We start from the raw sequence: 27,380 nt of genomic DNA, 5'->3' as shown, positions 1-27,380 counted from the left end.
AGGTATCGCAGAAAGTCCCTCAAGTTTATTTTAATAGGCTTTAGAGTTAAACACAAATATGCAACACAAACTGTAGGGGCGGGAAAAGGGATGTTGTGACCCCATTCATTCAACCAATCACTGCCAGGGCTGTCCCCACCCCCATCCGTTCTAACATCCAGCCAGAACCTTGTCCCAGCATGTGACGGGCAGGGGCGGGGGTGGGGGGCAGGCCGCCCATGCATCCCCCAAATGCCACAAAAAGACAGGTGGTACCTGGTGGGTCTGTCTGAGGCAGGTGCAGAGGCTGCAGCATCTGAACATGGAAATGTCGCTCCAGCCTGGAAAGGGACAGAGGCAGACACCACGTGGAGAGAAATCTGAATTCTGATGGTGTGGGGGGTGGAAGAATCGGGGAGGAGGCACAGCAGCTGCTGCCCCATGTGTTTCTGGAGCAGTGATGGCTCAGATGAGGAGCCATACACGATGGGTGTCCATAACGAAAGAAAAAGCAAAAAAAAAAAAAAAAAAAAAAAAAAAACACGAAGCCAGGGCCATGTGGAAATTAGCTCAAGTACCCAAGGTCAGGGTGGGTTAGGGTAAAGCTCTCACCAAAGTCCACCTAATGAGGAATTACTTAGTGCTAACAATGCTACAGCTCTGACCACAGCAGCCTAACACACTGTACCACGTTCTAGCATCACACGGAAGTCGGTATTGCTGTGTAACTGCGTTTAGCAGGTGCGGCTATGTAAGCGGTTCCTAATTCGGGCAGCTAAGCTGAACCGAATGTGTGTTTGCAGGTTGTGCCTGCTACAAGAATAAATGATTGTGTACTTAGTCAATGTGGCATGATCTACTCTAATGGAATGCCCAACTCAGTATCACAGTATCATGCAGAGCCACTAAAGCAAAGAGAAATGGTGGCACTTCCATGTGGATTTACTGTGTATGTCCCCAGAAGGAGCAAGACCTTTGGAGGTTTGCTGGAGATGTACCCGAGGCCCGGAAGCTCAGCTTGGACTCAGGCTAGGGCCAGGGACCATGTCTGCCTTCATGTTGGCCACACGTGTGCCGCGTAGGCGCGCCCTGGGCAAGCCGACTCCGTCCGCTGGCTGTTTCTTCCCCGCTCCATGGCTCTGGCCCCTGCAGGATCCCCTCATGGTTCTTCTCGCCTTGGGCACACTCAAAGACAGGCCTGTGCTCAGGACAATTTTGGGGGGCCTCAGGGAGAAAGTGCAGGGTCTTTGTCGCATACAGGAAACAAGCGCATCATCATCATCACCATATATGTTAAAACTACTTCTTTCTTTTGTGTATCATGCTCCTAATCTTCCGCACCACTACATGAGTACTGTTCATATCCTAATTCTACCATTTTAGAGACAGATGCCAGTCCAGGAGCTGGTGGCCCCTGGCTGGCTGTTTCACTGGGCTCCTCTGTTTGGGAGAACCTTCTGGGTCTAAGATGGGCGCACGGTCAGCAGCAGCGTTGGCTGATCATCCAGCAGGAGGTGGAAGTGGGTTTCTGGGTGGTCGTGTGATGATCTAGCACAGCTCAGAACTGGTTCCCCAGGGATAGAAACGGTGTGTTTTTCTGGAAGCCCCTGCCAGAACCCCTGAGCCATCTCAGTGTGCACTGAAGGGGCTGAGTTGTAGAACCAAACTGAAGTGGGGGCTGCTATGAAATGGGGGCCTGAGGGTCCTATTTCAACGAGTTGATCATTTACGGCATCGCGTCAGAGTGAACCACATGGCAAGCTGGAGTGCCGTCCCCCTCTGTGCCTGATCAAAATACAGACCCTAGCAGCAAGTTCCTTCATGAGGATGGAGCGCGAATGGGCGCTGTCATCTCCAGGGTCATCCTCACTCTCTCTCAAAGGTTTTCCGGAGGGTGCAACCTGTTTTCCGGATTGTGCAACAATAGCTTAATGACCGAGTCTGAGATGCCATTTAGGAAAAAAGCAAAACTGTGTTTACAAGACTGTTAGAGATGAGTCACTGTCATGAGAAACGTCTGCAGAACTGTTAAACCCCCTTCGGGTTTCCCACTGCTCTCCCTCAGCCGCTCATGACAGGAGTCTCGATAATGAAAACTTGCGAATGGAATAATAGTGATCTCACATCATGTTGACTAAGAAGCTGATTGTTCCAAAGGCAGTTACCGTTCACAAATAGCTGGTGTTCGTGTTAAAGAGAGCACCACTTGGTGGTGAGTTGAAAGGCGCTTCTTCTCTGTATCTTTTTTATTTTTTTTTCCTTTTTCTATTTTGGGTAGAAATATTCCTGGGAAGCTAGATAGAAATGCATTTTCATTTCCCAATAATTCTTAGGCACAAGTTAGAAAACTGCTGACCGTCACTAAAATATGTCAGCACTTCATATTATAAAAAATGAAATTGAGAACCGCAGCATGTGTATATACGTATATCTAAATATACACACATATCGGTGCAGTACACAATGATTATTCAATGTATATTGAAAACTGAGCTTTTTGTAACCTGAAATTCTGCAGTGAAAGTTCATTGCTCAAGAACAATTGCAAGTGTCTTTCTTTTGGCTCTAACTATGGTAAAACGTTTGCACATCAGACTTTACCATTTACATGTTCCTAAGTGCTGACACCAGGGCAGTCTTACACGGGGATCAGAGGAGGACGCGCCTAGGATGCATTCGCAGCTACTGAGCATGCGCACAGGGCCAGCTCCGGCGGCACCGGCTCGGTGCTCCCTCGGGGTGGAGACTGGAGGACGAGAAGCCGGAGCTCCCGCAGGCCGCGCAGTGGCGTCATCTGGGTGTTGTGCTGACTCTGGCCGGAGAGGAGGGCCCCGAGGAGGAGCCGCGGTAAACGGGAGATGTGGGCGAGAGTTTAATCGGGCTGGTTGGGTCCCCAGTTTGGAGCTTCCAAAGCAGCTCTTCGTTGGTTCGGCTCAATCTCTTCTTCTCCTGGGTTTCCTTCTCAACATACTCCTGGAGGTTAGCGTTTTCCTCCGACAGTTGTCTGCACGGGCACAGTGACAAAACAAGTAGCAATCATGCTAGTGGACACCGAACCTGAGGTCACGACAATGGGTGCAGGACAAAGGGAGGAGGCCATGATGCCATCAGGGAGAACAAGGACCAGGGCGACCCAGTGACCAAGAACTTTGGTGGAGTCATGATTTCCATTTAGCCCAATGACACACCTGTTCCCAGAGCCTCTCTGGCCAACAGCCATCATCTCACAGGCCCTCTGCCTGGTCAGCGGGGGCACTGGCTGTCCACTGGACAGAGCAAAGGCCAGCGACTGAAAGGAGGGGAGTGGAGAGCTGGAGCGGGTGTGCTGCCAGGGGCTCCGAAAGGACAGACAGCCGCGGAGCTGGCAATTCACAATGACAACAGCACAAGAGCGGCGACGAGCCGCAGGCCTTCCTGAGCCTGCCGGGAAGCTGGGGGGGCCTTCTGGCCTCCCTGCCCTAGGCTTGTGCCTGCACGACAGCAGCGTCCTCCCCTGATGGACATGCTGCGCTAGGGGTCTGTGTCCGCCTGCTAGACTGGGAGCTCCGGAGGACAGAGGCCAAGGCTCCGTCTGCATGCTGAACCCCCAGCGTCCAGCTGGTGCCAGGCACATAACAGATGCTCAGTTAATATTTGCTGATAAAGACTGGTGGGTGAAAAAATGAATCTAAGTTGCTTGCTTTGTTGCATTTTTGAAGAATGACAGCGCCTTTGAGGAACTGACAGGAACAAGTACATATGCATTTTAAAGCTGGACAGATCGAGGTCCAGAAGAATCAGCTCTGTTGGATAAAGTCTGTACTTGCTCTGCTGACAGGGCACCTTGGCAGCTTCCGGAGCAAAGGGAGACTGCTGCCCCCAGCACAGCCTTTCCTATGTGCCTCTGAGCTGAGAACAAAATGCCCGCACTAGGGGCTTAGTTATGGGGGCAATGGCTGTGTGTCCGTTCGTGCATGTGTGTAAGAGCATATGTATGTGTGAGAATGTACATGTGAGAATAAGCATGTACATGTGGGGATAAGCGTGCACGAGTGTGCAAATATGAGGGCATATGAATAGGTGTGAGGATTGTATGAGTGTGTGTGCATAAGTGTATGAGAGTGAGTGTGCATGAGTGGGAGTACGCAAGTGTGTGTGTGAGCGAGCATGCAGTGCCTGTGTGAGTGCATGTGAGTGTGTGCATATGCACGAGTTATGTGTGCAACGGTAACACACCACAGGTGAATGCTGAGGAGCCTAGTTGAGTGGGCAAGGGTTCGGGCCTGGGTCTTACTGATATGGCTGAGCCCGCTTGGAAGAGCAGCTGAGGAAGCCAAAACTCTGCTTTATCCGCACACTGCGCTGTGTGAGGGAGGAGCCTGAACACTCTTTCTTGAAAGCTGGGGCACCTCAGAGCGGGGCCCCACAGGGACAGGCAAGACCTGGATGGAAATTGTGAATTTCTGGAAGTTGCGGTATCAACCAATGGTGACTCTCTTTTTGGCCTGGGAACACCCAGCTGGCCCTCCTCTCCTAATCTCTTCCAATAATAAACCCCTTCCCCTCCCAGTGCTGCAGGAGGACCCTGCTGCACACTTTTGCTGATTCACTCATGTCTCCCAAGGTGGGGCCCATTGATATGTGGCCAGGAATAGGCAAGATGGCCACAGGGGCACGCTCTTGTTCTTCAGGTCTTGGGGGAAAACAGCAAGAAACTGCGGGGAAAGACTCACAGCCCAGAGTGAGGGAAACTGGGTGCTGCAACAAAAAGAAGCCAAGAGGAAAGCCACTTTGTAGGTGACACCCAGCCCACCTACCTGGTGACAACTGTGTTTTGGTCAATCCTTGCTCTGAGGTCTTCGTTCTGCTGTTGGAGAACCTGGATCTTTTCTTCTAGGATAATGTTCTTTTCTGCCTATAAAGGAAACAGTGTTTAAGAGGTTCTAGCAAGGCCATCAAATGGGAAGTAAACCGGTGCCCTCAGCTCTGGGCATTGGAGGATTATCAAGAACAACATTTTGCAAATACCAGTTTGCAATGTATTAGTGGGTTGTAAAATCAGGTCAGAGGAATGCGACTAGCATTTCTTCTTTAAACGAAACAGCATAGAAAACGCCCATGTGCACCGTATGTAGCAAATTTCAGGTATTTTTATTTTATATATATTATGTGTGTGTTTCTGATGTAAAATGTATTTCTTATAGTGAGTGTCCCCAGGCCCTTGCCATTGTCAGAGATAAACCATGAATACCACTAGGACCTCCTTTGACTATTGGGTCTCATGGTTCTTCCCAAAGTGTCAACCACACTGTAGCAGCATCCCTGGCCAGCCGTCCGTGCACGACACGACATCCTGAATCAACGGAGGCAGGAAATCTAAATAACGTAAGCACGCTTTTTCCTTCAGAGGCTACGGGCAGCCAGGAATGCAAAGCCGGAGAGCAGCTGGGTACATTCGCCAAGTCCCATCATGCCATGGCTGTTACTCCCCAGCAATTGATGCTTTCCCTCTGTTAGCATGTCCTCGAGGGCCTGAGACCTGGCTGAAGTACAGTTCAATTCTAAGACCACTTTAGAAATAAATTCTTTTCCGAAAAGAATGTGACACATTCACTGTTAATGTAGTTAATCTTTAAAGAAAACGGTCCCTAGTCCATGAACAGGACTTTGGAATCCTGGCCCCAGGACTGGCCTCTGGCCCCCTCTTTAGCAAGGCCCCTCACCCAGCCCTCACTTTTGCTCCCAGGAGATGAAGTGATCAAGTAGGTTCCTTTTTGCCTGGAAAGGTTTCTGGGATGAGAAGCCATACGGGCAGGCAGAAAGCCTGAAGCAGGGCTAAAATCAGCCAAGTAAACCCAGAGGTTTGCTGGTGACCCAATGAAGGTGGCCAAGCCAGGAGCGGGAGGAAGGGTGGCTGCTCTCAGAGCAGCTGGTCCCCACACTGGCAAGGCTGCAAGGCAGGGTTCGGCTGAGGCAGGCGCTGTCCTGTAGCTCCCTGCCAGCCCTAGGCCTGGCCTGAGCTGGGAAGTCCTGAGCTGCTGGAGGGTGCAGAGTGGTCAGCATTGCCCAGAATCTTGGTGACAATCCAGCATCACCTGGTCTGCCCCCATTAACTGAGAAGCACTCGTGCAGCAAGAGATGTTTGCAAAAAGGGATGCTTCCAGAGAGAGAGGCAACATGGCCACCAAATGTAATGGGTGGCCCTAGATCAACTCCTGGTTTGGTTGTACAGATGCAAGGGACATTTCACAAATGGGGAGCTTTAAAAATTCGATGTTATGATCAGTTTCTGCCTGACATGGCAAGCTGAGGATATAAAACACATGGTACAGTACGTGTGTGTGTGCAGACACTGCCTTACAGAGAAAAAGTTCTGGAAAGTATAAGCATTGGTAGGAATATGATGCTATAATCTGCTTATTTTCTGTTTATCTTATTTCATAATTTTCCAGAGTACACATATTTCCTTTTGATAGTATCAGAAGTTTATTTTTAAAGTAACAATAATAAAGGGAAAAAATAAGAATCTGAGATCCTGGGGCCAACTTCCAGATCAAGATGGGCTGCCCTTGGAAGGAGGCTTCTCCTCCATTCCCTTTGCACACCTTTCTGGGACTCTAGCCCTGGCCAGGGGCTTGTGTGAAATCCTGGGTGTTCTGTGCTCCCCTTTACTAGCTCTGCAGGAGCCAGGCTGGTGGGCTGAGGTGGACGAGTGTGGGTGAGAGCAAGGACTCTGTTCTGGACTGAATGTTTGTGTCCCTGAAAATTCCTATGCTGAAACCTAACCCCAAAGTGATGGTATTAGGAGGCAGAGCTGTGGGGAGGGGATTAGGTCCTGAGGGTGAGCCCCTGTGAACGGGATTAATACCCTTATAAAAAGGGCCCCAGGGAGATCCCTGGCCCCTACTGCCTTGTGAGGACCCGAAGCACTGGGCCAGGACTCCTAGCTCCATCTCCGCATCTGTAAAGCGGCTGGGGGCGGCAGCTCCTCCACAGGCAGCTGTAGGAGTTAGGAGCAGGCTCGGGGAAAGTGCTCCGTGCAGTGCCTGGGCACTGGGGATGCTGCATTGTGCTGGGTCACCACACGTCCCCAAGAGAGGGCAAGGAGACAGCAGGACTGTGGGAAAACCAGCGCAAAGCAGAAAGAGGCCACCCATCAGAAAGGCTCCAGAGTTGGACAAGATAAGGCCACCTCCAAGATTCCTTATGAGAGCTCCTGGCTTCCTGGGAAAGGCCTGCGGTGGGATTTTCTGCATAGGTGTAAGCAATGGGCAGGTAACAGACACACCTGGCTGAACACCTCAGTGTCAACGATGACCTCAGTGATGACAGCAGGAATGTCATGGAGGTTAGTTACTCTCGCGAGCAAACGGACCAACTCACCAGCTTTTCCAGCTCGAGAATCTTCTTTTCCTGCTCATGTATTTGCTGATTCTTCATCTCTAATACCTGCTTCAGACTCTTCATGTCTTCTTCCAAGTGCTGATAAGGAGCCAATGCAATCTACAGGGGCAGAGAGCCATGAGCTGTTGACCAGGGCTCCCGACAAAACCCAGTATTAACCAATACCACGAATCCAGCTAAATCCATCCTCCTGGGACAAGCGCCCTGATGGCAACTGCGACACCAAAGAGAGAGGATGCTACAGCCTTCCCTGATAAAGTTTCCCACTGAGAAGCCTCCTAAAATCCAGTTCTATGGGGGAGCAGGTGAGACACGGCCATCGTGAACTGGAAAGTCTGACTCCAGAACTGCTGGGTGCTGCCAGCCTATGCCTAGCAGGGAGCTCATGGGGTAGAAAGAGTAAACCCAACACTGGCTTTTAACATTCACCCGGAAGACTTGATTCACGAGGTAGCTGGGACTCTTACAGGTCTCACCTATGCCCGTAAAGAGCCCATGCATAGGAAATGAGTCAAGTGGTTTAAGAAGCAGAAAAGCCATTTTAGACAAAAGTCACGTTGGGGTAGTGCTGCTGGATGTAACAAATTAAAATACAGTAGGTCCTGTTAAATCCAAATTCAGATAAATGACATTTTAAAAAATTCAGTATAAGTATTGCATGGGACAGACTTATACTCAAAAATTTATCTGTAATTCAAATTTAACTGGGTGTCCTGTATTTTATTTGGCAACCCTACATTAGAGGGAAGGAACTTTGCCAGCTTTTCTGGAAAAAATTCCCCTCAACCTGTTAACGCATGCTGCAGCCAAGGCTGCCCCACGTCAGCCTAAAAAGTTGCGGGAGAACGGGCTGGAAGGGGTGGCCGGGCCGGGGGAACGGGCCGCAAGGGGTGGCCGGGCCGGGGGAACGGGCTGGAAGGGGTGGCCGGGCCAGGGTGGGGGTTTCCAGACCATGCTTATCACAGGAGCCCTGGGACTCCAGCTGGGGAATGCTGCGGAATTTGGCAAAAATAACACGTCGCTGGAGAAACCCACAGCTGCTGTCTGTCTCAGGGGAGAGGTGCTGACAGCAATTGTTTAAAAATCCAGGGGAGGCCGTGACCAGCTGTCACTTCAGCAGTGGATTCACAGAGAGGCCTTGTCTCGGGACTGGACTGCTGAGGGAGCCCCGCTGGCCTCGCTGGGGCGGGGTCCCTGCGGGGCTGGAAGCCTGGAATCCAGACACTACCTCCAGCTGCTCCTCTGTGTTCCTCCTCAAGGCCTCTTCGAAGCGGCGGGCTCTGTCCCGCAGAGACTGGCTCTGGAAGGTCAGCGTGTCCACCTGGTCCTGCAAGTAATGATACAAGGAGTCCAGCTGGGGCCACTACAGACAGCAGCCACCACAGCCTGGGCAGCTGTGATCAGTGGGCCACCACTGTGCCCTGAGCACCCTCAGAGTGTTTCCCTGGGGGCTGGAGAAAGAGATGCCAAAGGGGAACCCCCATAGCCACACAATGGAGGAGGGTGTCCCCCCGCGTCTGCCCTCAGCTCACTCCTCCTTGGTGCTTTGTCAGGAAGAGACCACAAAAGCACAGTGAGCCGGGGGCGTTTCACAACCTCTGATCCCACAGAGGCAGACAATCCTCAGAGAGAATCCTCAGAGGCGCCTCTTGTCCAGGAGGCACCCAGCCCCTGGCTTTGGGAAGGACCACGATGAACGTATTTCAAAGATGTATTCTCATTTAGGAAGCTCAATCCAGAACCCTTCAAGCCCTCCTTGACTTCCTTCTCTCCCTTGGGACCCCTCCCACATCACCAAACCTTCTCATCACGAAGTCCATAATCAAGTCCTGCCATCCTGAATGTCCCTAGAACCCACAGACTCCCCTGAGCTCCGGCCACTCTGCTGGCTACTTTCTGAGACGGTTCCTGTTTTTTTCTGAATGATCACTCCTTTGCCCTCACACTGTAGTGAGGCACTCTTTCTAACGTGCAAACCGGAACCTGTCCTTCTCCTCTCTCCTACCCCACTGCCCTCAAGCTGCAGTGCACACTCCCTAACACAGCGTCCTCCCAGCCTCGCTGCCTCCCTTTCCTCTTGTGCCAGCTCTCCTGCTGCCAGTGCCTTCCTCCAGCCAGCTCCCTCTCACTCCCGCTTCACTCTGGCTCCCACACAGCCTTCCCGGCCTCAGGACTGGGTTGCATGTCCTTGATAGGAGCTGCCACGTAAGCCAACTCCACACAGTCTCCTCCTCCCTGCTCAGACCCGCCCCGTGGCCAGACTGGCGCTCCCAGCCCTTAGCCTTCCCATGCCTGCCAGTTAGGCAGGCCGCTGGCCACTCTCCACCTGCAGGTTGAAGGAATATAAGGGTGTCTATGGAGACACTGCACCCCTTCCCCAGCTCCCAGCGCAGATGCACCTGCACTGACCCTGCCCCACTCAGCTCCGGCCATGACTCTCAGGACCACAGGCTGGCAAAGGACCGCTGATGCCCAAGGAGAGCTTCACCCGTCATGTCTCACTCATGCAGACCAGTCCAAAGCTCTTTGCCCAGCACCATTTCTATAATATCAAAACACAGAAACTAGGGTCTCCCATTAACTCTTCTAAAAAAGTATATAGATATACAGATACACACACAAAAAAAAAAAAAAGAGAGAAGGAGAGAGAAAGAGAGAGAGAGAGACAGGGTCTCACTCTGTTGCCCAGGCTGGAGTGCAATGGTACGATCTCGGCTCACTGGAACCTCCACCTCCCAGGCTCAAGGGATCCAAGGGATCCTCCCATCTCAGCCTCCCAAGTAGCTGGGACTACAGGTGCGCACCAGCACACCCAGCTAATGTTTGTATTTTTAGTAGAGACAGGGTTTCGCCATGTTGCCCAGGCTGATCTTGAACTCCTGACCTCAAGTGATCCACCCGCCTCAGCCTCCCAGAGTGTTGGGATTACAGGCGTGAGCCACCGTGCCCAGCCTCCCGTGGACTGTTCTGGCAAGAGAAATGGCCTCATCCGCCAAATAATGGGAGGCGATATTGTGAATGCTAGTAAGTGTACACAGTGACACTAACATGGGAAGCACTGGCTTGACTGCTTGCTTTCTTATGGTGGACGACCCTGGTCTGCAAGCTCCCTGAGTAGGTTCCTTTTCCTCTTTTTTTGTTCTCTTTTCCAGTTACTTCTTTTTTTTTTTTTTTTTTTTTGATACAGAGACTCATGCTGTCACCCAGGCTGGAGTGCAGTAGCTTGATATTGGCTCACTGCAACCTCCGCCTCCCAGATTCAAGAGATTCTCGTACCTCAGCCTCCTGAGTAGCTGGGATTACAGGTGCCCGCCACCACGTCCAACTAATTTTTTTGTATTTTCAGTAGAGACGGGGTTTCACCATGCTGGCCAGGCTGGTCTCAAACTCTGACCTTGTGTGATCCACCCGCCTCGGCCTCCCAAAGTGCTAGGATTACAGGTGTGAGCCACCGCGCCTGGCCCATGTCTGACTAATTTTTTTTGTATTTTTAGTAGAGATGGGGTTTCACCATGTTGGCCAGGCTGGTCGCGAACTCCTGACCTCAGGTGATCTGCCCCCCTCGGCCTCCCAAAGTGCTGGGATTACAGGCATGAGCCACCGCACCCAACCTACTTCCATTTTATTTTTAAGAAATAAAAGTTTCCAGGCTGGGCGCGGTGGCTCAAGCCTGTAATCCCAGCACTTTGGGAGGCTGAGACAGGTGGATCAGGAGATCGAGACCATCCTGGCTAACACGGTGAAACCCCGTCTCTACTAAAAAAATACAAAAAACTAGCCGGGCGAGGTGGCGGGCGCCTGTAGTCCCAGCTACTCAGGAGGCTGAGGCAGGAGAATGGTGGGAACCCGGGAGGCGGAGCTTGCAGTGAGCTGAGATCCGGCCACTGCACTCCAGCCTGGGAGACAGAGTCAGACTCCGTCTCAAAAAAAAAAAAAAAGAAAGAAATAAAAGTTCCCACAGTGCCATGAAATGCAAATGCCAGTGCACTGGGACAGCACGCTGCAGGTGGGAGCTTGCAGGCCTATGAGCTGAAATGTTCATCGCAGCCTGGGCAGCCCCTCCAGGCCCGCAGCACAGGTCACCTGCTATACTGACTATAAAAATGACCATGGCTTCTACACCAAACCTCCTCAGTGTTGCCAGAGAAAGCATTTCTTTTAAGCCTCTTTCCCTCCATTAAAAAATAAAACAACAGCAAACTCTTCAGGCAATTACAACTTAGGATGGATCTAAAATACCAAACTGATGTGTCTGCCTTATTCACCATTACTCAAAACAGATCTGCAGGGAGAGCATACGCTGCTGCAGCTAACGTGGGCTGCCTTCTTTATGTCATGCACAAAGACCCGGCTGGTGGCCTGACCCAGTGTGGGTCACTGGGGAGTCAACCGACATCATGACAATAATCACAATAAATGTAACAATGCTTGTTATTATTACAACAGTCACAATAGCTGCCGCTTATTAGCACCGACCTAAGCCAACCCAGGGCTAGGCACTTCTGACACGTTATTTTCCTTAATCTGTTCACACCTTGAGGAAAGTAGTGTCATCATCCTTATTTTAAAGAGTAAACTAAGGTTTACAGAGGCTACATAACTCTCCAAGATGTGAAAGCTAGTAAGAGCTAGCGAAGCGGGGATTTAAACACAAATTCAAATCTCTAACCACCAAACCTGTTTCTCCAGGTGCCTGTGGACTAAGGAGGTTGGCTTGAGCAATTCCACCCTCCTTCCACCAAATCACCTCCAGCCCAAATGGATTGTGCTGGACGGAGAGTCACAACGAACATATGCCCAGTTCAGGACCATCTGGTGTCAGTGGCAGGGCGCCGACTCCCAGACGAGACAAAAACTCGCATTTCTTTGGGTTTGGGATTGGATGGGGTTTTTGTGACATGGCTGTATGGCTGTCAGTTTCCTGATTTGTGTTCCTTTAAGGATAGCACAACTATTGGTGCAGGATGTGTATACAAGGAAGGCAGTCTGGGTTCACTGGCCAAGGGCAAACCACACGAGCACTGTGCAGGCATAACACATTTTAGTTTTTGCAGAGTACACTGGAGGGTGTGACCCTGGCTCTCTCCACAGTCCTGGACTCTTGGCGGGGCAGGCTCAGTGCCATGTATGTTGCCAGAGGAAAGTGAGCCATCAAAAAAGTAGAATTCCTGCCTATGTATTAAGCTATGGGGTTCACCTCCCACAATTCCAGATGAGAGTATGCCTAACATTTAAAAAATAATTTTGCTGTGATTGGAATTGCTACACTTGGAAGTGGAAGCAGGGCCCCCAGCGTCCCCCTGGCTTCCCAGGCAGCTCCTCCATGGGGCTGGCGGTTGTCAATGTCTTTTCACACAAGCAGCTGCCTGCGTCTCTGTAAGGCAGGAAGGAAGCAGGAAGGACACACAGGTGATCCGGGACACGCTGCATTCTCTCCTTAGAGGCCTGCAGGACACAGGCAGCTCCTCTGGCATCTGAGACCAGCATTTCCTAAAGGTGATGGTGAGAGGTGGAGACAGTGTTTTTCATCTCAGCCACCTCCAGGTAACTGCAGCCCCTTTTGTAAGTCTCAGAGCATGTTTTGTAAATCTCAGAGCATGTTCTGTAAGTCTCAGAGCATGTTCTGTAAGTCTCAGAGCATGTTCTGTAAGTCTCACAGCATGTTCTGTAAGTCTCAGAGCATGTTCTGTAAGTCTCAGAGCATGTTCTGTAAGTCTCACAGCATGTTCTGTAAGTCTCAGAGCATGTTCTGTAAGTCTCAGAGCATGTTCTGTAAGTCTCAGAGCATGTTTTGTAAGTCTCACAGCATGTTTTGTAAGTCTCAGAGCATGTGAATTCTGACCTGCAAAACCCTCCTTGCACCATTTCCCCGGCCTAGAACACTCTCTTCCCCAAGTCCTCCTCTGGCTTTGAACATAGCTCAGTTACTCCTCGGATACTCCAGACCACAGCAAGTGCACAGTAATCTCTCTGAATGCCTGTGGCATTCACTAACGGTATTATTCATGTGGTGCAAGTATGTGTTACCTGTTGTCTGTTACTATTTGCATCACAGCTCTCCGAGTAGACAGCACATTTCTTCAGGGTAGGCAGTATGACTTATTTACCTTATGTTCCAAAGTTTAGTACAGGATTTAGTACACAGTAGGTGCTGAATGAATGTCTGTGGGTGCGAATAACGATGCTGCCATTATCTTGGTATCAGGTAAGAAAATTAAAGAAATACTAACCTGCAATGACAGCCGCAGTTTTTCAAAATTTTCTTCCAATTCTTTCTTTTCAAGCTCATGAGTGGACATCAATTCTGGAAAGAGGACATGAAACTGTTAAGTTGGTCTTCGTTTTGAAAAGGATGAAACAAGGCTCTTTTGGCAGACTAAGACCCGTGACTTCAGGTAAATCAATGACTCCCGGATAGCAGATTCAAGCCTACGGGGACTCCTCCACTGGTTTGAAATTGTATGTGATGAACGGGTTAGTATTTAGGAGAGAGAAAGAAAAAAGGGACTGGGGAAAGGGAGGGAAAAAGAGAAGATGGGGGCAGAGAGAGCACATATGAACACACACAGAGCACACACTACACACACACACACGTCACACACCCATCACATACACACACACCACACACACACCCCTACCACACACACATCACATACACACCACACGCCACACACACATCTACCACACACATCACATACGCACACACCACAAACTACACACACACACCTATGACACACAATCACATACACACCACATGCCACACACACACACCTACCACACACATCACATACGCACCACTGCCACACATACACATACACACCTACCACACATATCACATACACACCACATGCCACACACACACCTACCACACACACATCACATACACACATGCCACACACACATACACACCTACCACACACATCACGCACCACTGCCACACATACACACCTACCACACACATCACACACACACCACATGCCACAGACACATCTACCACACACATCACACACACACCACACACTACACACACACCTATGACACACAATCACATACACACATGCCACACATACACACCTACCACACACATCACATATGCACACACCATACACCACACACATATACACACCTACCACACATACCACATACACACCACATACACACCTACCACACATTCATATACACACCACATGGCACACACACCTACCACACATACCACATACACACCACATACACACCTACCACACATTCACATACACACCACATGGCACACACACCTACCACACATACCACATACACACCACATACACACCTACCACACATTCACATACACACCACATGCCACACACACCTACCACACACACATCACATACACACACATCACATACCACACACACACACCCCTACCACACATCACATACACAGCACATGCCACACACATACACCTACCACACACACATCACATAAACACACTACCCACAAGAGCACATCCAATACACACCTTCCATGTACATCACATACACATACTACATGCACACACACACCCACACACACCACACACATACACCACATGCCACACACACACCACACAATCGCAAACACACACTACATGCCACACACACATACACACCAAGCAATCACATACACTATATGCCACACACATATACACACCTATCACACACACCCCTGCACACACTCCCCCACATAGACCACACACATCCCCCACACATCATGCCCGCCACACCCCCACATACATACACTGCCCACATCCCACATACACATACATACCACATACAAACCTCCAGCACACACCCACTACACACACCACACACATTCCTCCACACCCCCACATATATACACTACACATACCACACATATACGACATACACACCTACCACACACACATATACACAACACACACACGCATAACACACCCACACACACCAATCACATCCTCATAGCCTGCCATGCTCGCACGCCTCCAAATCCATACACATTTACACACACACACATGCCCTCCCCCCACATCCTTACAGCACCCACACCTTTGTAACACATACCCACCCCCCCACACCATACACCACATACACACACCACACACTCCCCATAAACACATCACACATATACACACACATGCACACTCACACTGCACACACTATAAACACTCACCCACATACCACACACACACATCCACATCCCTATACCTCCCACCCCCCCCACACACACATGCATCCCCCCATACCTCCCACCACATACACACACACACACACATCCCCCCATACCTCCCACACACACACACACACACACACATACATCCCCCCATACCTCCCACCACATACACACACACACACATCCACATCCCCCCATACCTCCCACACACACACACACACATCCCTCCATACCTCCCACCACATACACACACACACACACAATCCCCCCATACCTCCCACCACACACACACACACACATACATCCCCCCATACCTCCCACCACATACACACACACACACACACCCCCCATACCTCCCACACACACACACACACATCCCCCCATACCTCCCACCACACACACACACACACACATACATCCCCCCATACCTCCCACCACATACACACACACCTGCATCCCCCCATACCTCCCACCACACACACACCCCCGCATCCCCCCACACCTCCCACCACACACACACACACCTGCATCCCCCCCATACCTCTCACCACACACACACACCCGCATCCCCCCATACCTCCCACCACACACACACACCCGCATCCCCCCATACCTCCCACCACACACACACCTGCATCCCCCCATACCTCCCACCACACACACACACCTGCATCCCCCCATACCTCCCACCACACACACACACACATCCACATCTCCCCATACCTCCCACCACACACACACACACCCGCATCCCCCCATACCTCCCACCACACACACACACCCGCATCCCCCCATACCTCCCACCACACACACACACAACTGCATCCCCCCATACCTCCCACCACACACACACACACACACACACACACACCTGCATCCCCCCATACCTCCCACCACACACACACACCTGCATTCCCCCATACCTCCCACCACACACACACACACACACACCTGCATCCCCCCATACCTCCCACCACACACACACACATCCACATCTCCCCATACCTCCCACCACACACACACACATCCACATCTCCCCATACCTCCCACCACACACACACACACACACAACTGCATCCCCCCATACCTCCCACCACACACACACACACACACACAACTGCATCCCCCCATACCTCCCACCACACACACACACCTGCATTCCCCCATACCTCCCACCACACACACACACACACACCTGCATCCCCCCATACCTCCCACCACACACACACACATCCACATCTCCCCATACCTCCCACCACACACACACACACATCCACATCTCCCCATACCTCCCACCACACACACACACACACCTGCATTCCCCCATACCTCCCACCACACACACACACACACCTGCATCCCCCCATACCTCCCACCACACACACACACACACACCCCTGCATTCCCCCATACCTCCCACCACACACACACCTGCATCCCCCCATACCTCCCACCACACACACACACACACCCCTGCATCCCCCCATACCTCCCACCACACACACACACACACACCTGCATCTCCCCATACCTCCCACCACACACACACACACATCCACGTCTCCCCATACCTCCCACCACACACACACACACATCCACGTCTCCCCATACCTCCCACCACACACACACACACATCCACATCTCCCCATACCTCCCACCACACACACACACACACACCTGCATCCCCCCACACCTCCCACCACACACACACACATCCACCTGCATCCCCCCATACCTCCCACCACACACACACACACATCCACATCTCCCCATACCTCCCACCACACACACACACACACATCCACATCTCCCCATACCTCCCACCACACACACACACACATCCACGTCTCCCCATACCTCCCACCACACACACACACACATCCACATCTCCCCATACCTCCCACCACACACACACACACACACCTGCATCCCCCCATACCTCCCACCACACACACACACATCCACCTGCATCCCCCCATACCTCCCACCACACACACACACACATCCACATCTCCCCATACCTCCCACCACACACACACACACACCTGCATCCCCCCATACCTCCCACCACATACACACACACACACACACACACACACACACAATCCCCCCATACCTCCCACCACATACACACACACACACACATCCCCCCATACCTCCCACCACATACACACACACACACACACATCCCCCCATACCTCCCACACACACACACACATCCCCCCATACCTCCCACCACATACACACACACACATACATCCCCCCATACCTCCCACCACATACACACACACACACACACATCCCCCCATACCTCCCACACACACACACACACATCCCTCCATACCTCCCACCACATACACACACACACACACACACACACACACATCCCCCCATACCTCCCACCACACACACACACACACACACACACATACATCCCCCCATACCTCCCACCACATACACACACACCTGCATCCCCCCATACCTCCCACCACACACACACCCCCGCATCCCCCCACACCTCCCACCACACACACACACCTGCATCCCCCCCATACCTCCCACCACACACACACCCCTGCATCCCCCCATACCTCCCACCACACACACACACCCGCATCCCCCCATACCTCCCACCACACACACACCTGCATCCCCTCATACCTCCCACCACACACACACACATCCACCTGCATCCCCCCATACCTCCCACCACACACACACCTGCATCCCCCCATACCTCCCACCACACACACACACCTGCATCCCCCCATACCTCCCACCACACACACACACACATCCACATCTCCCCATACCTCCCACCACACACACACACACCCGCATCCCCCCATACCTCCCACCACACACACACACACACCCGCATCCCCCCATACCTCCCACCACACACACACACACACACACCCGCATCCCCCCATACCTCCCACCACACACACACCTGCATCCCCCCATACCTCCCACCACACACACACACACACCTGCATCCCCCCATACCTCCCACCACACACACACACACATCCACATCTCCCCATACCTCCCACCACACACACACACACATCCACGTCTCCCCATACCTCCCACCACACACACACACACATCCACGTCTCCCCATACCTCCCACCACACACACACACACATCCACGTCTCCCCATACCTCCCACCACACACACACACACACACATCCACATCTCCCCATACCTCCCACCACACACACACACACACACACACACACACACACACACTTCTACGTTCAGCTGTACCACCATCCTGCCCAAGTCAGATCCTTTGTTCACGTTATTCATTGATTCTCTAAACTGTCCTCATGGCAAAATAACTAGGTAATTAATATTAAATCCCATCTTCCTCCCCTCCCAGGATCACTCTTCCTTCCCACTGCAAAGCAGCCATCTGTGGCTGAGGAAAGCAGTGGAGCTGCGAGCAGCCATCCTGCCAGCCGGGCTCGCCAGCCAGGCTCAGTGCTGCGTCTACACGGACACCTCGGTAGCCTCTTGGCTGCCCTCTGAGAACCACACATCCCTGGGATTTGCTTCAGCAAAGATTCGGTGTTAAGACAACTCAGATGCAAGGAAGAACTAATTGGACTGATTCCTCTTAAGAGGGTCTGAAACAACTCTGTTCCGTGAAAAGTGTCATCCCAGCAATACTTTGTAAGTTAGGCAGGAAGAGTTGTCATGTGAGAGTTATTAAGCAAATGGATTCTCTTTTCCTCCAGATGGGAAGAGTCTTATTAGCTGGGTGAAGCCCATCTCATTCTGGCTACACAAGCAATTTGTTTTCATGTTGTAAGGAGAGGGAGGAGGGTCTCATTAATCAGCCGGGATCATATGCTCAGAATGGCAGCATACCGGAGACCGACCATTACCATTCTGTGTGGCGTGAGCTGCAATCAGGAAAGACTTTGTGGTTTTCATTCACTCAAATCTTTTAACTAATGGTGGTAAGGGCCACTAAGAAATCCAGGTGTTACAGCTGACATTTACATTTGGAAAAGAAACGTTTGTGTTGATTCTGAGTGAGACTTCATTCGTCAGAAAAATCCACCCGATCTATTTATGTGAAAATCCAGAAAGAAAAGGCAACACCACGGCTCACTGTGCCATTTCCGTTCACGTTCCCTCGCGTGAGACCAGCTTCCTCTAGTGACAGATTTCAGGGTGTTTTCAAAGGATCCCAATGCCCCAAGGGAAAAGAAGAGGCAGTATCCATTCTGAAGATGACATAAACCATTGCTAATATCTGTGTCTTCATCATGTATTTCTTTATTTCAAACTCACGACACTGTCTCATGCTTAATAGGGTGTTTAACACAATGGTTCTCAAGTTTTCCTGCATATTAGAATCACCTAAGGAGTTTGAAAGCCTTCTGATGCCTGGGCTGCACCCCAGAGCAATTAAATGGGAACATCAGAGGTAGGCAGCCACACATCAGTGTATTTTTAAAAACTTCTAGGTGATTCCAATGTGTAGCCAAGGGTAGGGGCCAGTACTCCGAGTGTGAGACACACTACCAGGACCCAGGCAATCCCTTTAACTAGTCCCCAGGAAAATGCCGTCCCTTGCCTCCAGCTTGGTCACCTACTAATAGCTCCCAGAGGCAGCGGGGGTGGTGCTTGAGGGCGACAACAACACAGACCTTGGTGATGGCACACTGGGTCTTGTTCACAGAGAACATTTTTACGATAATACAAACTCTGATGCTAATTCTCAAATTGTAAAATTGTAAAAGTTTATCAATGTTATTGTTAACTGTCGTTGCTTTTAATACACACTTTTTTTTTTTTTTTTCGAGGCGGAGTTTCACTCTTGTTGCTGGAGTGCAATGGTGCAATCTCGACTCACTGCAACCTCTGCCTCCCAGGGTTCAGGCGATTCTCCTGCCTCAGCCTCCCGTGTAGCCAGGCCACCGCGCCTGGCTAATTTTTGTATTTTTGGTAGAGACGGGGTTTCGCCATGTTTGCCAGGCTGGTCTTGAACTCCTGACTTCAGGTGATCCACCTGCCTCAGCCTCCCAAAGTGCTGGGATTACAGGTGTGAGCCACTGCTCCCGCCTTTAATATACATTTTAACAACCAGCTGACTGGGAGGGAAAAGTAAAGCGAGAGGAGGTTGAAAAACAAATTGTATGTATTAATGTAAATGCATGTGAAAGTATAAAATGCTGCTTCTTTCACAAAGGAAAATCTCATTGGAACTTAGTAATGACGCCGTTACGACCCACATAAAACCCAAAGATAATTCAAAGTTACAAAAATGTAAAAAGAAAGATCTGGAGACTGAATGCCCACCCACGGTGAATGTGGTCTATGAGTGTCAGCTCTGGATATCCCGATCCAACCAGATGCTGCAGGAGCCCGGAAAGCATCACAAATATGAGGAAAGTGTATCCATGCCGGGGCTTCCATTTGTTTTTATAAGGCCATAAAAATCATAAAGCCTAGCCGGGTGTGGTAGCGGGTGCCCGTAATCCCAGCTACTCAGGCTGGAGGCTCCAGCTGAGGAGAATTGCTCAGGACCCAGGAGGCAGAAGTTGCAGTGAGCTGAGATCGCACCACCGCACTCCAGCCTGCAGAGCAAGACTCTGTCTAAAAAAAAAAAAACGGGGAAAAGAAAACATAAAGTGCACTATTTCCATGCCTACTTTAGACAGTGGCCCTCAAGTGTGGCTACACATTAGAATCACCTAAGGAGTCTTAAGAAATCTTGATGCTTACACTGCACTACGGATCAAGGACATGAGAATCCCTGGGGTGGGACTGAGGCTGGCATTGGTCTTTTGTTACAGCTCCCCAGAGGACTGGGAATTCCAGTATTCAGCAAGGTTGAGGATAACTGCATTGGAAGAAAGCAGCAGCTAGCTACCTGCATCCTTAATTCCTATCTCTTCTTTTCCCAGGAGCCAACAGAAAAAAATGCACCAGGAGGGAAAGACAGGAAAGGAGGAACAATAAAGGAAGGGGGGCTCCACACACCTGCAGCAGGAAAGGCTCGGCTTGCACCACCCACCCCTGCCTGCTGCACACGAGGCTGGGAGCTACCTTGGACTTTGTGGTCGTGGTCATCCTGCAGGATTGTGATGGCAACTGTGTGGTTATTCTCCATCTCTAGGAGAGCAGCCTCATGGCTGGCGGTGAGATCTTCCACCTGGAGGAGAGTCGCAGTTACCGGTTAGACAGAGAGCTGCTTGGAGAACAGAAGTGGAATTCTGTGAGTGGAAAAGGTCCACGACCTGAAACATCAATGACAAGTCACAGCCTCGTGCGGAAGCAGGCGAGTTGGACTTTGGTGGTGATGTGGCAGCCCTCAGAGTCAAGAGGAGGTCACTGCCCCAACCTGGCTCTTTGCAGGAGGATCCAACTCCAGGCAGGGGATCACTGCCTGAGGTACCTCTTTAGAGTCCTGAGTGTGGCTCCTGGACCATCCCCTTCCCACTCCTAGTCCATCCCCTTCCCACTCCTAGTCCATCCCCTTCCCACTCCTAGTCCATCCCCTTGCACCGCTATGAGCGATGACGGCAAAGGAAAAGAAATGGGTCCTCCCTACGGGGTGGTCTGTTTCCCAGAGGCAGGGGGAGCTACAGTACACAAGGTAAACGGAGGCGAACGAATACTTATTAGGCTGCCCGAGATACGTTACTCTACTTAACCCTCAGAGCCACCTTCTGAAGTAGATCTTATTATGCCCAACTGACAGATGTGGAAACTGAGGCTCAAAGAAATTTGAAATGTTTTGCCCAAAGGCTAACAAATGGCAGAGCTAGCAGTGAGACCCAGGTCTGTCTGACTTCAAAGGTGAAGCTCTTTCGAATGCACTATTGGTTTGTGTTGACCTCCCCCAAGCAAGACCAGCAACGGACACCTTAGGATTCTCTCACCAGTACCAGGTGAGGCTGGGAGGTCTGCGTGTCTGTTTTTAAACACAAGGTTGCCCCCCAGATTATAACTTGGACCTTCTGCTCAGGCAACGTGGTGCTCCTGGTAAGGGCTGCTGCTTCCCAGCTGCAGGAATGCTTCTAGCAGTTTAATCGCACGGAGTGCAGCCAGTCCAGTCCAGGATTCTTCCTTTTCATGTTTCCTGACCCCCTCCCCTACCCCTCACCTTCCTGCCTACCAGGTTTACTGTTTTTGTTATTGTTATTGCGGCTGTTGTTTTAACTTCAAATACATGACTTGCAGGAGTAATGGCCTAAAACGACCTCTCCCTATCATTGCAAATCTCTCCTGGATACGCTACAACAGTGTTTATCCAAGTTCTCTGTCAGTGATCCACTGCAAAAATCACCATTGTACACAATACCACAGCGCACACACCCACACACAACCACACCCAAAACCAAAGTTTCACAGAAACAAAACTCCGCCTTCCATTTGGAAAAGTCTGGTTTAAAAATGCTTCCTCTGTTTTACTTCGTTTTACAAAAGGCGAGTTAGTAGCCGCTACATTTATTTCACAAGCTACTCATGTGTCAAAACTTGGCATTTGAAAACCACTGAACTAGAAAATGTGCGCTGGTCTTGAAGCCCCTTGGTGGCCCAGTTAAGAAGACATTGCTTCTAGCTGGTCATATTCAGCCGCGTCTGAGGCTCCCACATTTCCCTGGGGAGGATTCACGGGCTGACCTTTGATCTGAATGGAGAAAGGGTTCTCCCCAAGAAAAGAAGCCTGCCTGTGAAGTTGACACATGGGGATATATCTGATTTAAAAAGGGGTGGATTCCCATTCCGGATACTATTATTTCATCAAAAAATTATCCCGACTTCTCTTTCTTCTGGTAAACGAGAACTTCATCCACTAAAACAAGTATCACTGGGCAAAACCAACAGCGGACCCATGGCATTAGGAAAGCTGCGTCGCAGTGTGAGAATGGACACGGTGCACAATGACTCGCTCGCATTTAAAGGCCATTCTTGATCAAACGGTATTTACTCGAAGCTCAGAGCTATGAACCCACCAGCAGAAAGGCTGATTACAACAGTATTTAATTGTCCAATTCCTGTTTACAGGAGGTTTTCATGGAATCTTTGTCCAAAACCTTTCAATCTGTTGGAAAAATAAATCACTAGCTTAAAAAGGAAATACCTCTTCTTTCTGCTCCATTACGGATGTCACTCAGGCCACAGCACACCGTAAAAACACAGCACCCCCCCGCACCCTCCCTGCACCCTCCCCCCCTCCGCCCCACACACACTGTTTGGAGGGCTGCCACACAGTTCAGGAGAGCAAAAAACCTTTCATCGGTCCTTGGCGTGATTCTCATTTATTGGGTGCTTACACAAATGATCATGAGTGGTTTCAGAAAAGACAGACAGATGGAAGAACTAAGTTTCAGAAGAGTCCTATGAGTCCCAGGAGGTGGATGTGCCCTGACCAGCAACACTACACTGTGTTTGTGGCATCAACGTGTGCCATTCTGGTTTGCTGGAAGGTAAAAAGCCTTTGATTCAGTGGTGATGGAATACCATGCCCATTGTAGTAAGGGTAATGTAATGGTATCGTATATTTGTTACAGCCTTTCAGAGGTGCTTTTATGAATGAAATCACTGATCTCCTAACTCTAAAAGTTCATATGGAATTAGAGAAATGCCCAGTATGTTAGGAAGGAAACTAAAGGGAGCCCACGAGTCAAAAAATCTGAACACAAGAATCCCTGCTCTTTAGTAATTTAGGTTTCATGCAACTTTATGGTTTTTAAAAAATGTTCTCTCCAAGAGGAAGGAGCTGTCTACTGTTGGCCATCCTCTTTCTTGTCATAGTATTCATCCATACAACTTCTCCTGTGGTTCTTGGCTTCTTTCTACAGCACAGGTTCACATTTATGAAGCAGCCAGTAAGAACTCCCAGCCTGAGAGGATCTTGAAACCAGAAGGAATTGGAGGAGATTTAAACAAGGTGACCCAAGGAAAGCACAAGATCTTTCTATGCATTGAAGATGACCAAATCAAAGACAAAAGTGCTCGACCATTATGGCCTATGGCAAACTTGGGCTGGCTGAAGCACCCTTAGCTTCCATTTAGAACCCTGGTGAGGCCCCTTAGACCACCACTGGGCCATCCTCCTCCCTCCATAGAGAGAGTTCTGGGCTGTGCCATGGAGGCGTCTGTCAACACAGACATCCGGTAGTCCTCGTTCTATGGAAAAGCAGCTGTTCCCTGTGACATGACTCCATTCCCGCAGCCGCCTGCTATTCAGCTGGGCTGACTGACAGCAGAGCACAGGGTTGGAAGACCACCCTCTCAGACGGGTGAGACTATAGCTGTGGTTTGACTTCATTTAGCCATTTACAAAATGCAACGATCTGGGGCTTTGGCAAGTCACTTGGAGAAGACTTAGATTTCAAATGAAGAAACGTGTGTTTTACATTGTCTCAGCTTCATTCATTAAACCCAAACCAGATTAAACTCCCATTTGCGCCCATCCACATGGGATGAGAGAGAGGGAGCCTGCCCAGGCCCACTCTCTCCCACGCTCTCTTCATGATTTTCATTTTTAGATAACGAGGGGGCCCTCCTTCACTTGGTCATGGGTTGCAGTATCCTGGACACTGGCTCAGCCATGCCAGAGCTCCCAGTCTGCTGTCATCCCATGCCGGGCTGTGCCTCTGCCCCTCTGCAGCCCTCCACGCAGGCAGGTGTTGACAGAGGCCCCATCTCCACTGCACCGCCTTCTCCGGAGCATGGAACGTCTGGGCTGTGATGGCAGGCTCTGGTGCTGGGAGACAGAGGGCCCTCAGGGATCTCTTTCTATTTGATTAGACAGAATGTGGTTTCCGCTGCACAGCAGCTGTGAGCCTGCTCTGCAGGAGGGCTGAGGAGGCATAATGCAGATGATGGACAAAGTGGCCTCTGTACGTTTGGATTAATCCTGGGATGCTTTTCCTTGAGTCATTTAGTTTAAAATGATTTCCTTACGAAAGCATAGAAAGTGCATCCTGGATAAGAGACAAAGCAACATTTAAACTCCAAAGGCTGAGCTCTGCTGCTCCCTATGGAGGGGGATGTGTGCTGAGCCTGATGGAGCAGAATCGTCACGCATCCAGACAGGCGGTCCCTGAAGCCAGTGGCTTTGGAGCAAGTCGTGGAGTAAGACAAACTGAGGGTCTTGGAGGAATGGGTCCAAGGTCACACGCCAGATACTTGCATGCCAGGCTCTGTGGGGACAGTCAAAGGCAGCCCAGAAGCCAGGGCTGGAAGCTGGGCTGAACATGTTTGGGGCAAAAAAGGAAAATGCGTGTGTGTTTACAGTGAGTCTGTTTTGCGTGCTTTGATAAAGGGAAGCTGTGGCCATTTGGCATCTGTTGATGCGCAGCTTGCTACAGAAGGAGAGCTGGCTTTCACACACGAAACACCTTTATCCTTGCACCTTGAAAATAAGAGTTACATCTTGTCTTTAATCTCACTTAAGAAAGCCAAGAGGCAAGACCACCTCCACCCCTCCCTCAGGTCCTTAACTGGAGCCAGCAGGGCCCTGCAGCTCCCGCGATGCCTGCGGTTCTGGGCCCGGGCTGTACACAGAAATCCCCTGGACAGTCCAGAAACAACCTGCTGCCAGGTCTCATCAGTGACGCTGATTCAATTAGTGTGAGCGGAGGCTGAGGAGGGGTGTTTGCCAGTTCTCCAAGTACCCACCTGTGTAGCCAGGGCACACACCATGGGCAGAGAGCCAGCCCGTGCCCCGTGAGATGGCGGGGGGCCAAGCAAGAAGCAGCTCTGGCTGGCTTTGTCATGAAGGAGGTGCTGCTGCAAAGCCAGAGGCCAGCCTGCCTCAGCCGGCAAGTCCCAGTTTGAGTAAAGTGATATTTGCAGCCTCAGAAAATCCTGCATCAGAACTGAAGCAGCACCTGCCCCTATTGCCAGCTGTTGGGGGCCACAGGGTCATGAGGAGACGCCAAGTCAGTGAACCTGATTTTTAAGGGTCCAGAAGGACAGAAATGTTGCTATCTGTGGGGTTAGCACTGCCCAGTGCAACCGTCCCTGAGAAGGAGGCCCCCAGAGTGGAGAGTCCACCAAGGACTCTGAAACCATGGATCATCCTCATCTCCATCTCAGTCACACCCTTGAGTCTCCTCTCCCACTAAACAGGAACACTGGTTCTATCTGGTAGTTAGACTATTGGCCTGGGGTGCATTTCATCTTCCTCACTTCCTGCATGTTCTCTGCTAAGGAAACTGAAGCCTGGGGAAACAGCCAAAACATTCTGCAGCAGGAGCAGAATCAGGGGCCTGAATAATTCATAGGCTTGACTCTCTGGTTCCCCCAAACCAATGGGTTTCTGTAGGAAAGATTCAGCCAAATGAAAAGCATTCAGATATGATTTCTGACACTTCCAGCTGTGAGGATAAGATGTGAAACTCTCAATTCCTCCACACGCTGTCTGCATTTCTCACCCACGTGACAGCTCCTTGGGCACTTATCTCGAAGCTTCCTCAATGGATAGATAAGCAAGCCCACCTTTTATAAATCTCAGTATCTCTTGCAGTATCCTGTCATGGCGCTTTGCGTACATACAATGCACATTCCACAAATATTCTTTGCGCAGGTGAATCAGTAAATAAATAAACGGCTTTTGCTATCATAAAGGATCATGAACAGAGCACAGAGCTCTCATACAACAGAACGTTTGAATTACGCCCAGGTAGCTTTTGTAAGTCATTTTCATGTGGAAACGTCAAGGGTTTCTCTCCTTTCATCACTCCAGCTTGAAATATCTAAAAGGCCGCCATGTCCTGGCTTTAAAAAGAGGTGAAGCACATCTCTAGGCACACACTTCTGCACAGGTGAGGCCTCAGCGAGGCGTCCTGGCCCCCGAGGGGACATGCCCCC

The 27,380-nt window shown here is 50.6% G+C and overlaps 2 protein-coding genes across 11 annotated transcripts in view; one reads left to right on the top strand and one right to left on the bottom strand.

The window, feature by feature from the left end:
• The window catches only part of LOC114673599 (uncharacterized), a 185,106-nt gene extending 162,354 nt beyond the window's left edge, over positions 1–22,752 (top strand). Inside the window, exons 1-5 of one of the 7 annotated variants that reach the window (XR_013407831.1) lie at positions 10,517–10,557; positions 11,258–13,062; positions 13,146–13,757; positions 18,919–19,211; positions 21,458–22,752. Coding sequence is in view for 1 of the 7 variants with exons in the window: in XM_077974145.1 (XP_077830271.1) it covers positions 12,804–12,906; positions 13,647–13,757; positions 18,919–19,067 (363 nt within the window). In the remaining 6 variants the exon portion in view is untranslated. Of the gene's footprint in view, positions 1–10,516; positions 10,558–11,257; positions 13,088–13,124; positions 13,758–18,918; positions 19,975–21,457 lie in introns of those variants that run through there. The other 6 variants (XR_013407834.1, XR_013407832.1, XR_013407833.1 and 3 more) reach the window with 6 other exon arrangements.
• MTUS2 (microtubule associated scaffold protein 2) overlaps positions 6–27,380 on the bottom strand; it is a 429,611-nt gene continuing 402,236 nt past the window's right edge. For all 4 annotated transcript variants that reach the window (XM_015120815.3, XM_028837647.2, XM_077974143.1 and 1 more), the window contains 6 exons: positions 21,600–21,705; positions 13,593–13,666; positions 8,591–8,689; positions 7,342–7,461; positions 4,776–4,873; positions 6–2,983 (listed from right to left, as the gene is read on the bottom strand). In XM_015120815.3, coding sequence (XP_014976301.3) covers positions 2,770–2,983; positions 4,776–4,873; positions 7,342–7,461; positions 8,591–8,689; positions 13,593–13,666; positions 21,600–21,705 — 711 coding nt within the window. In that variant the 3' untranslated portion in view covers positions 6–2,769. The remainder of the gene's footprint in view (positions 2,984–4,775; positions 4,874–7,341; positions 7,462–8,590; positions 8,690–13,592; positions 13,667–21,599; positions 21,706–27,380) is intronic.

This window comes from Macaca mulatta, chromosome 17 (genome assembly GCF_049350105.2).
Source record: "Macaca mulatta isolate MMU2019108-1 chromosome 17, T2T-MMU8v2.0, whole genome shotgun sequence".
Lineage (NCBI taxonomy): Eukaryota > Metazoa > Chordata > Mammalia > Primates > Cercopithecidae > Macaca > Macaca mulatta.
The sequence above is the reverse complement of the archived record's forward strand: the minus strand, read 5'-3'. Positions and strand labels throughout refer to the sequence as shown.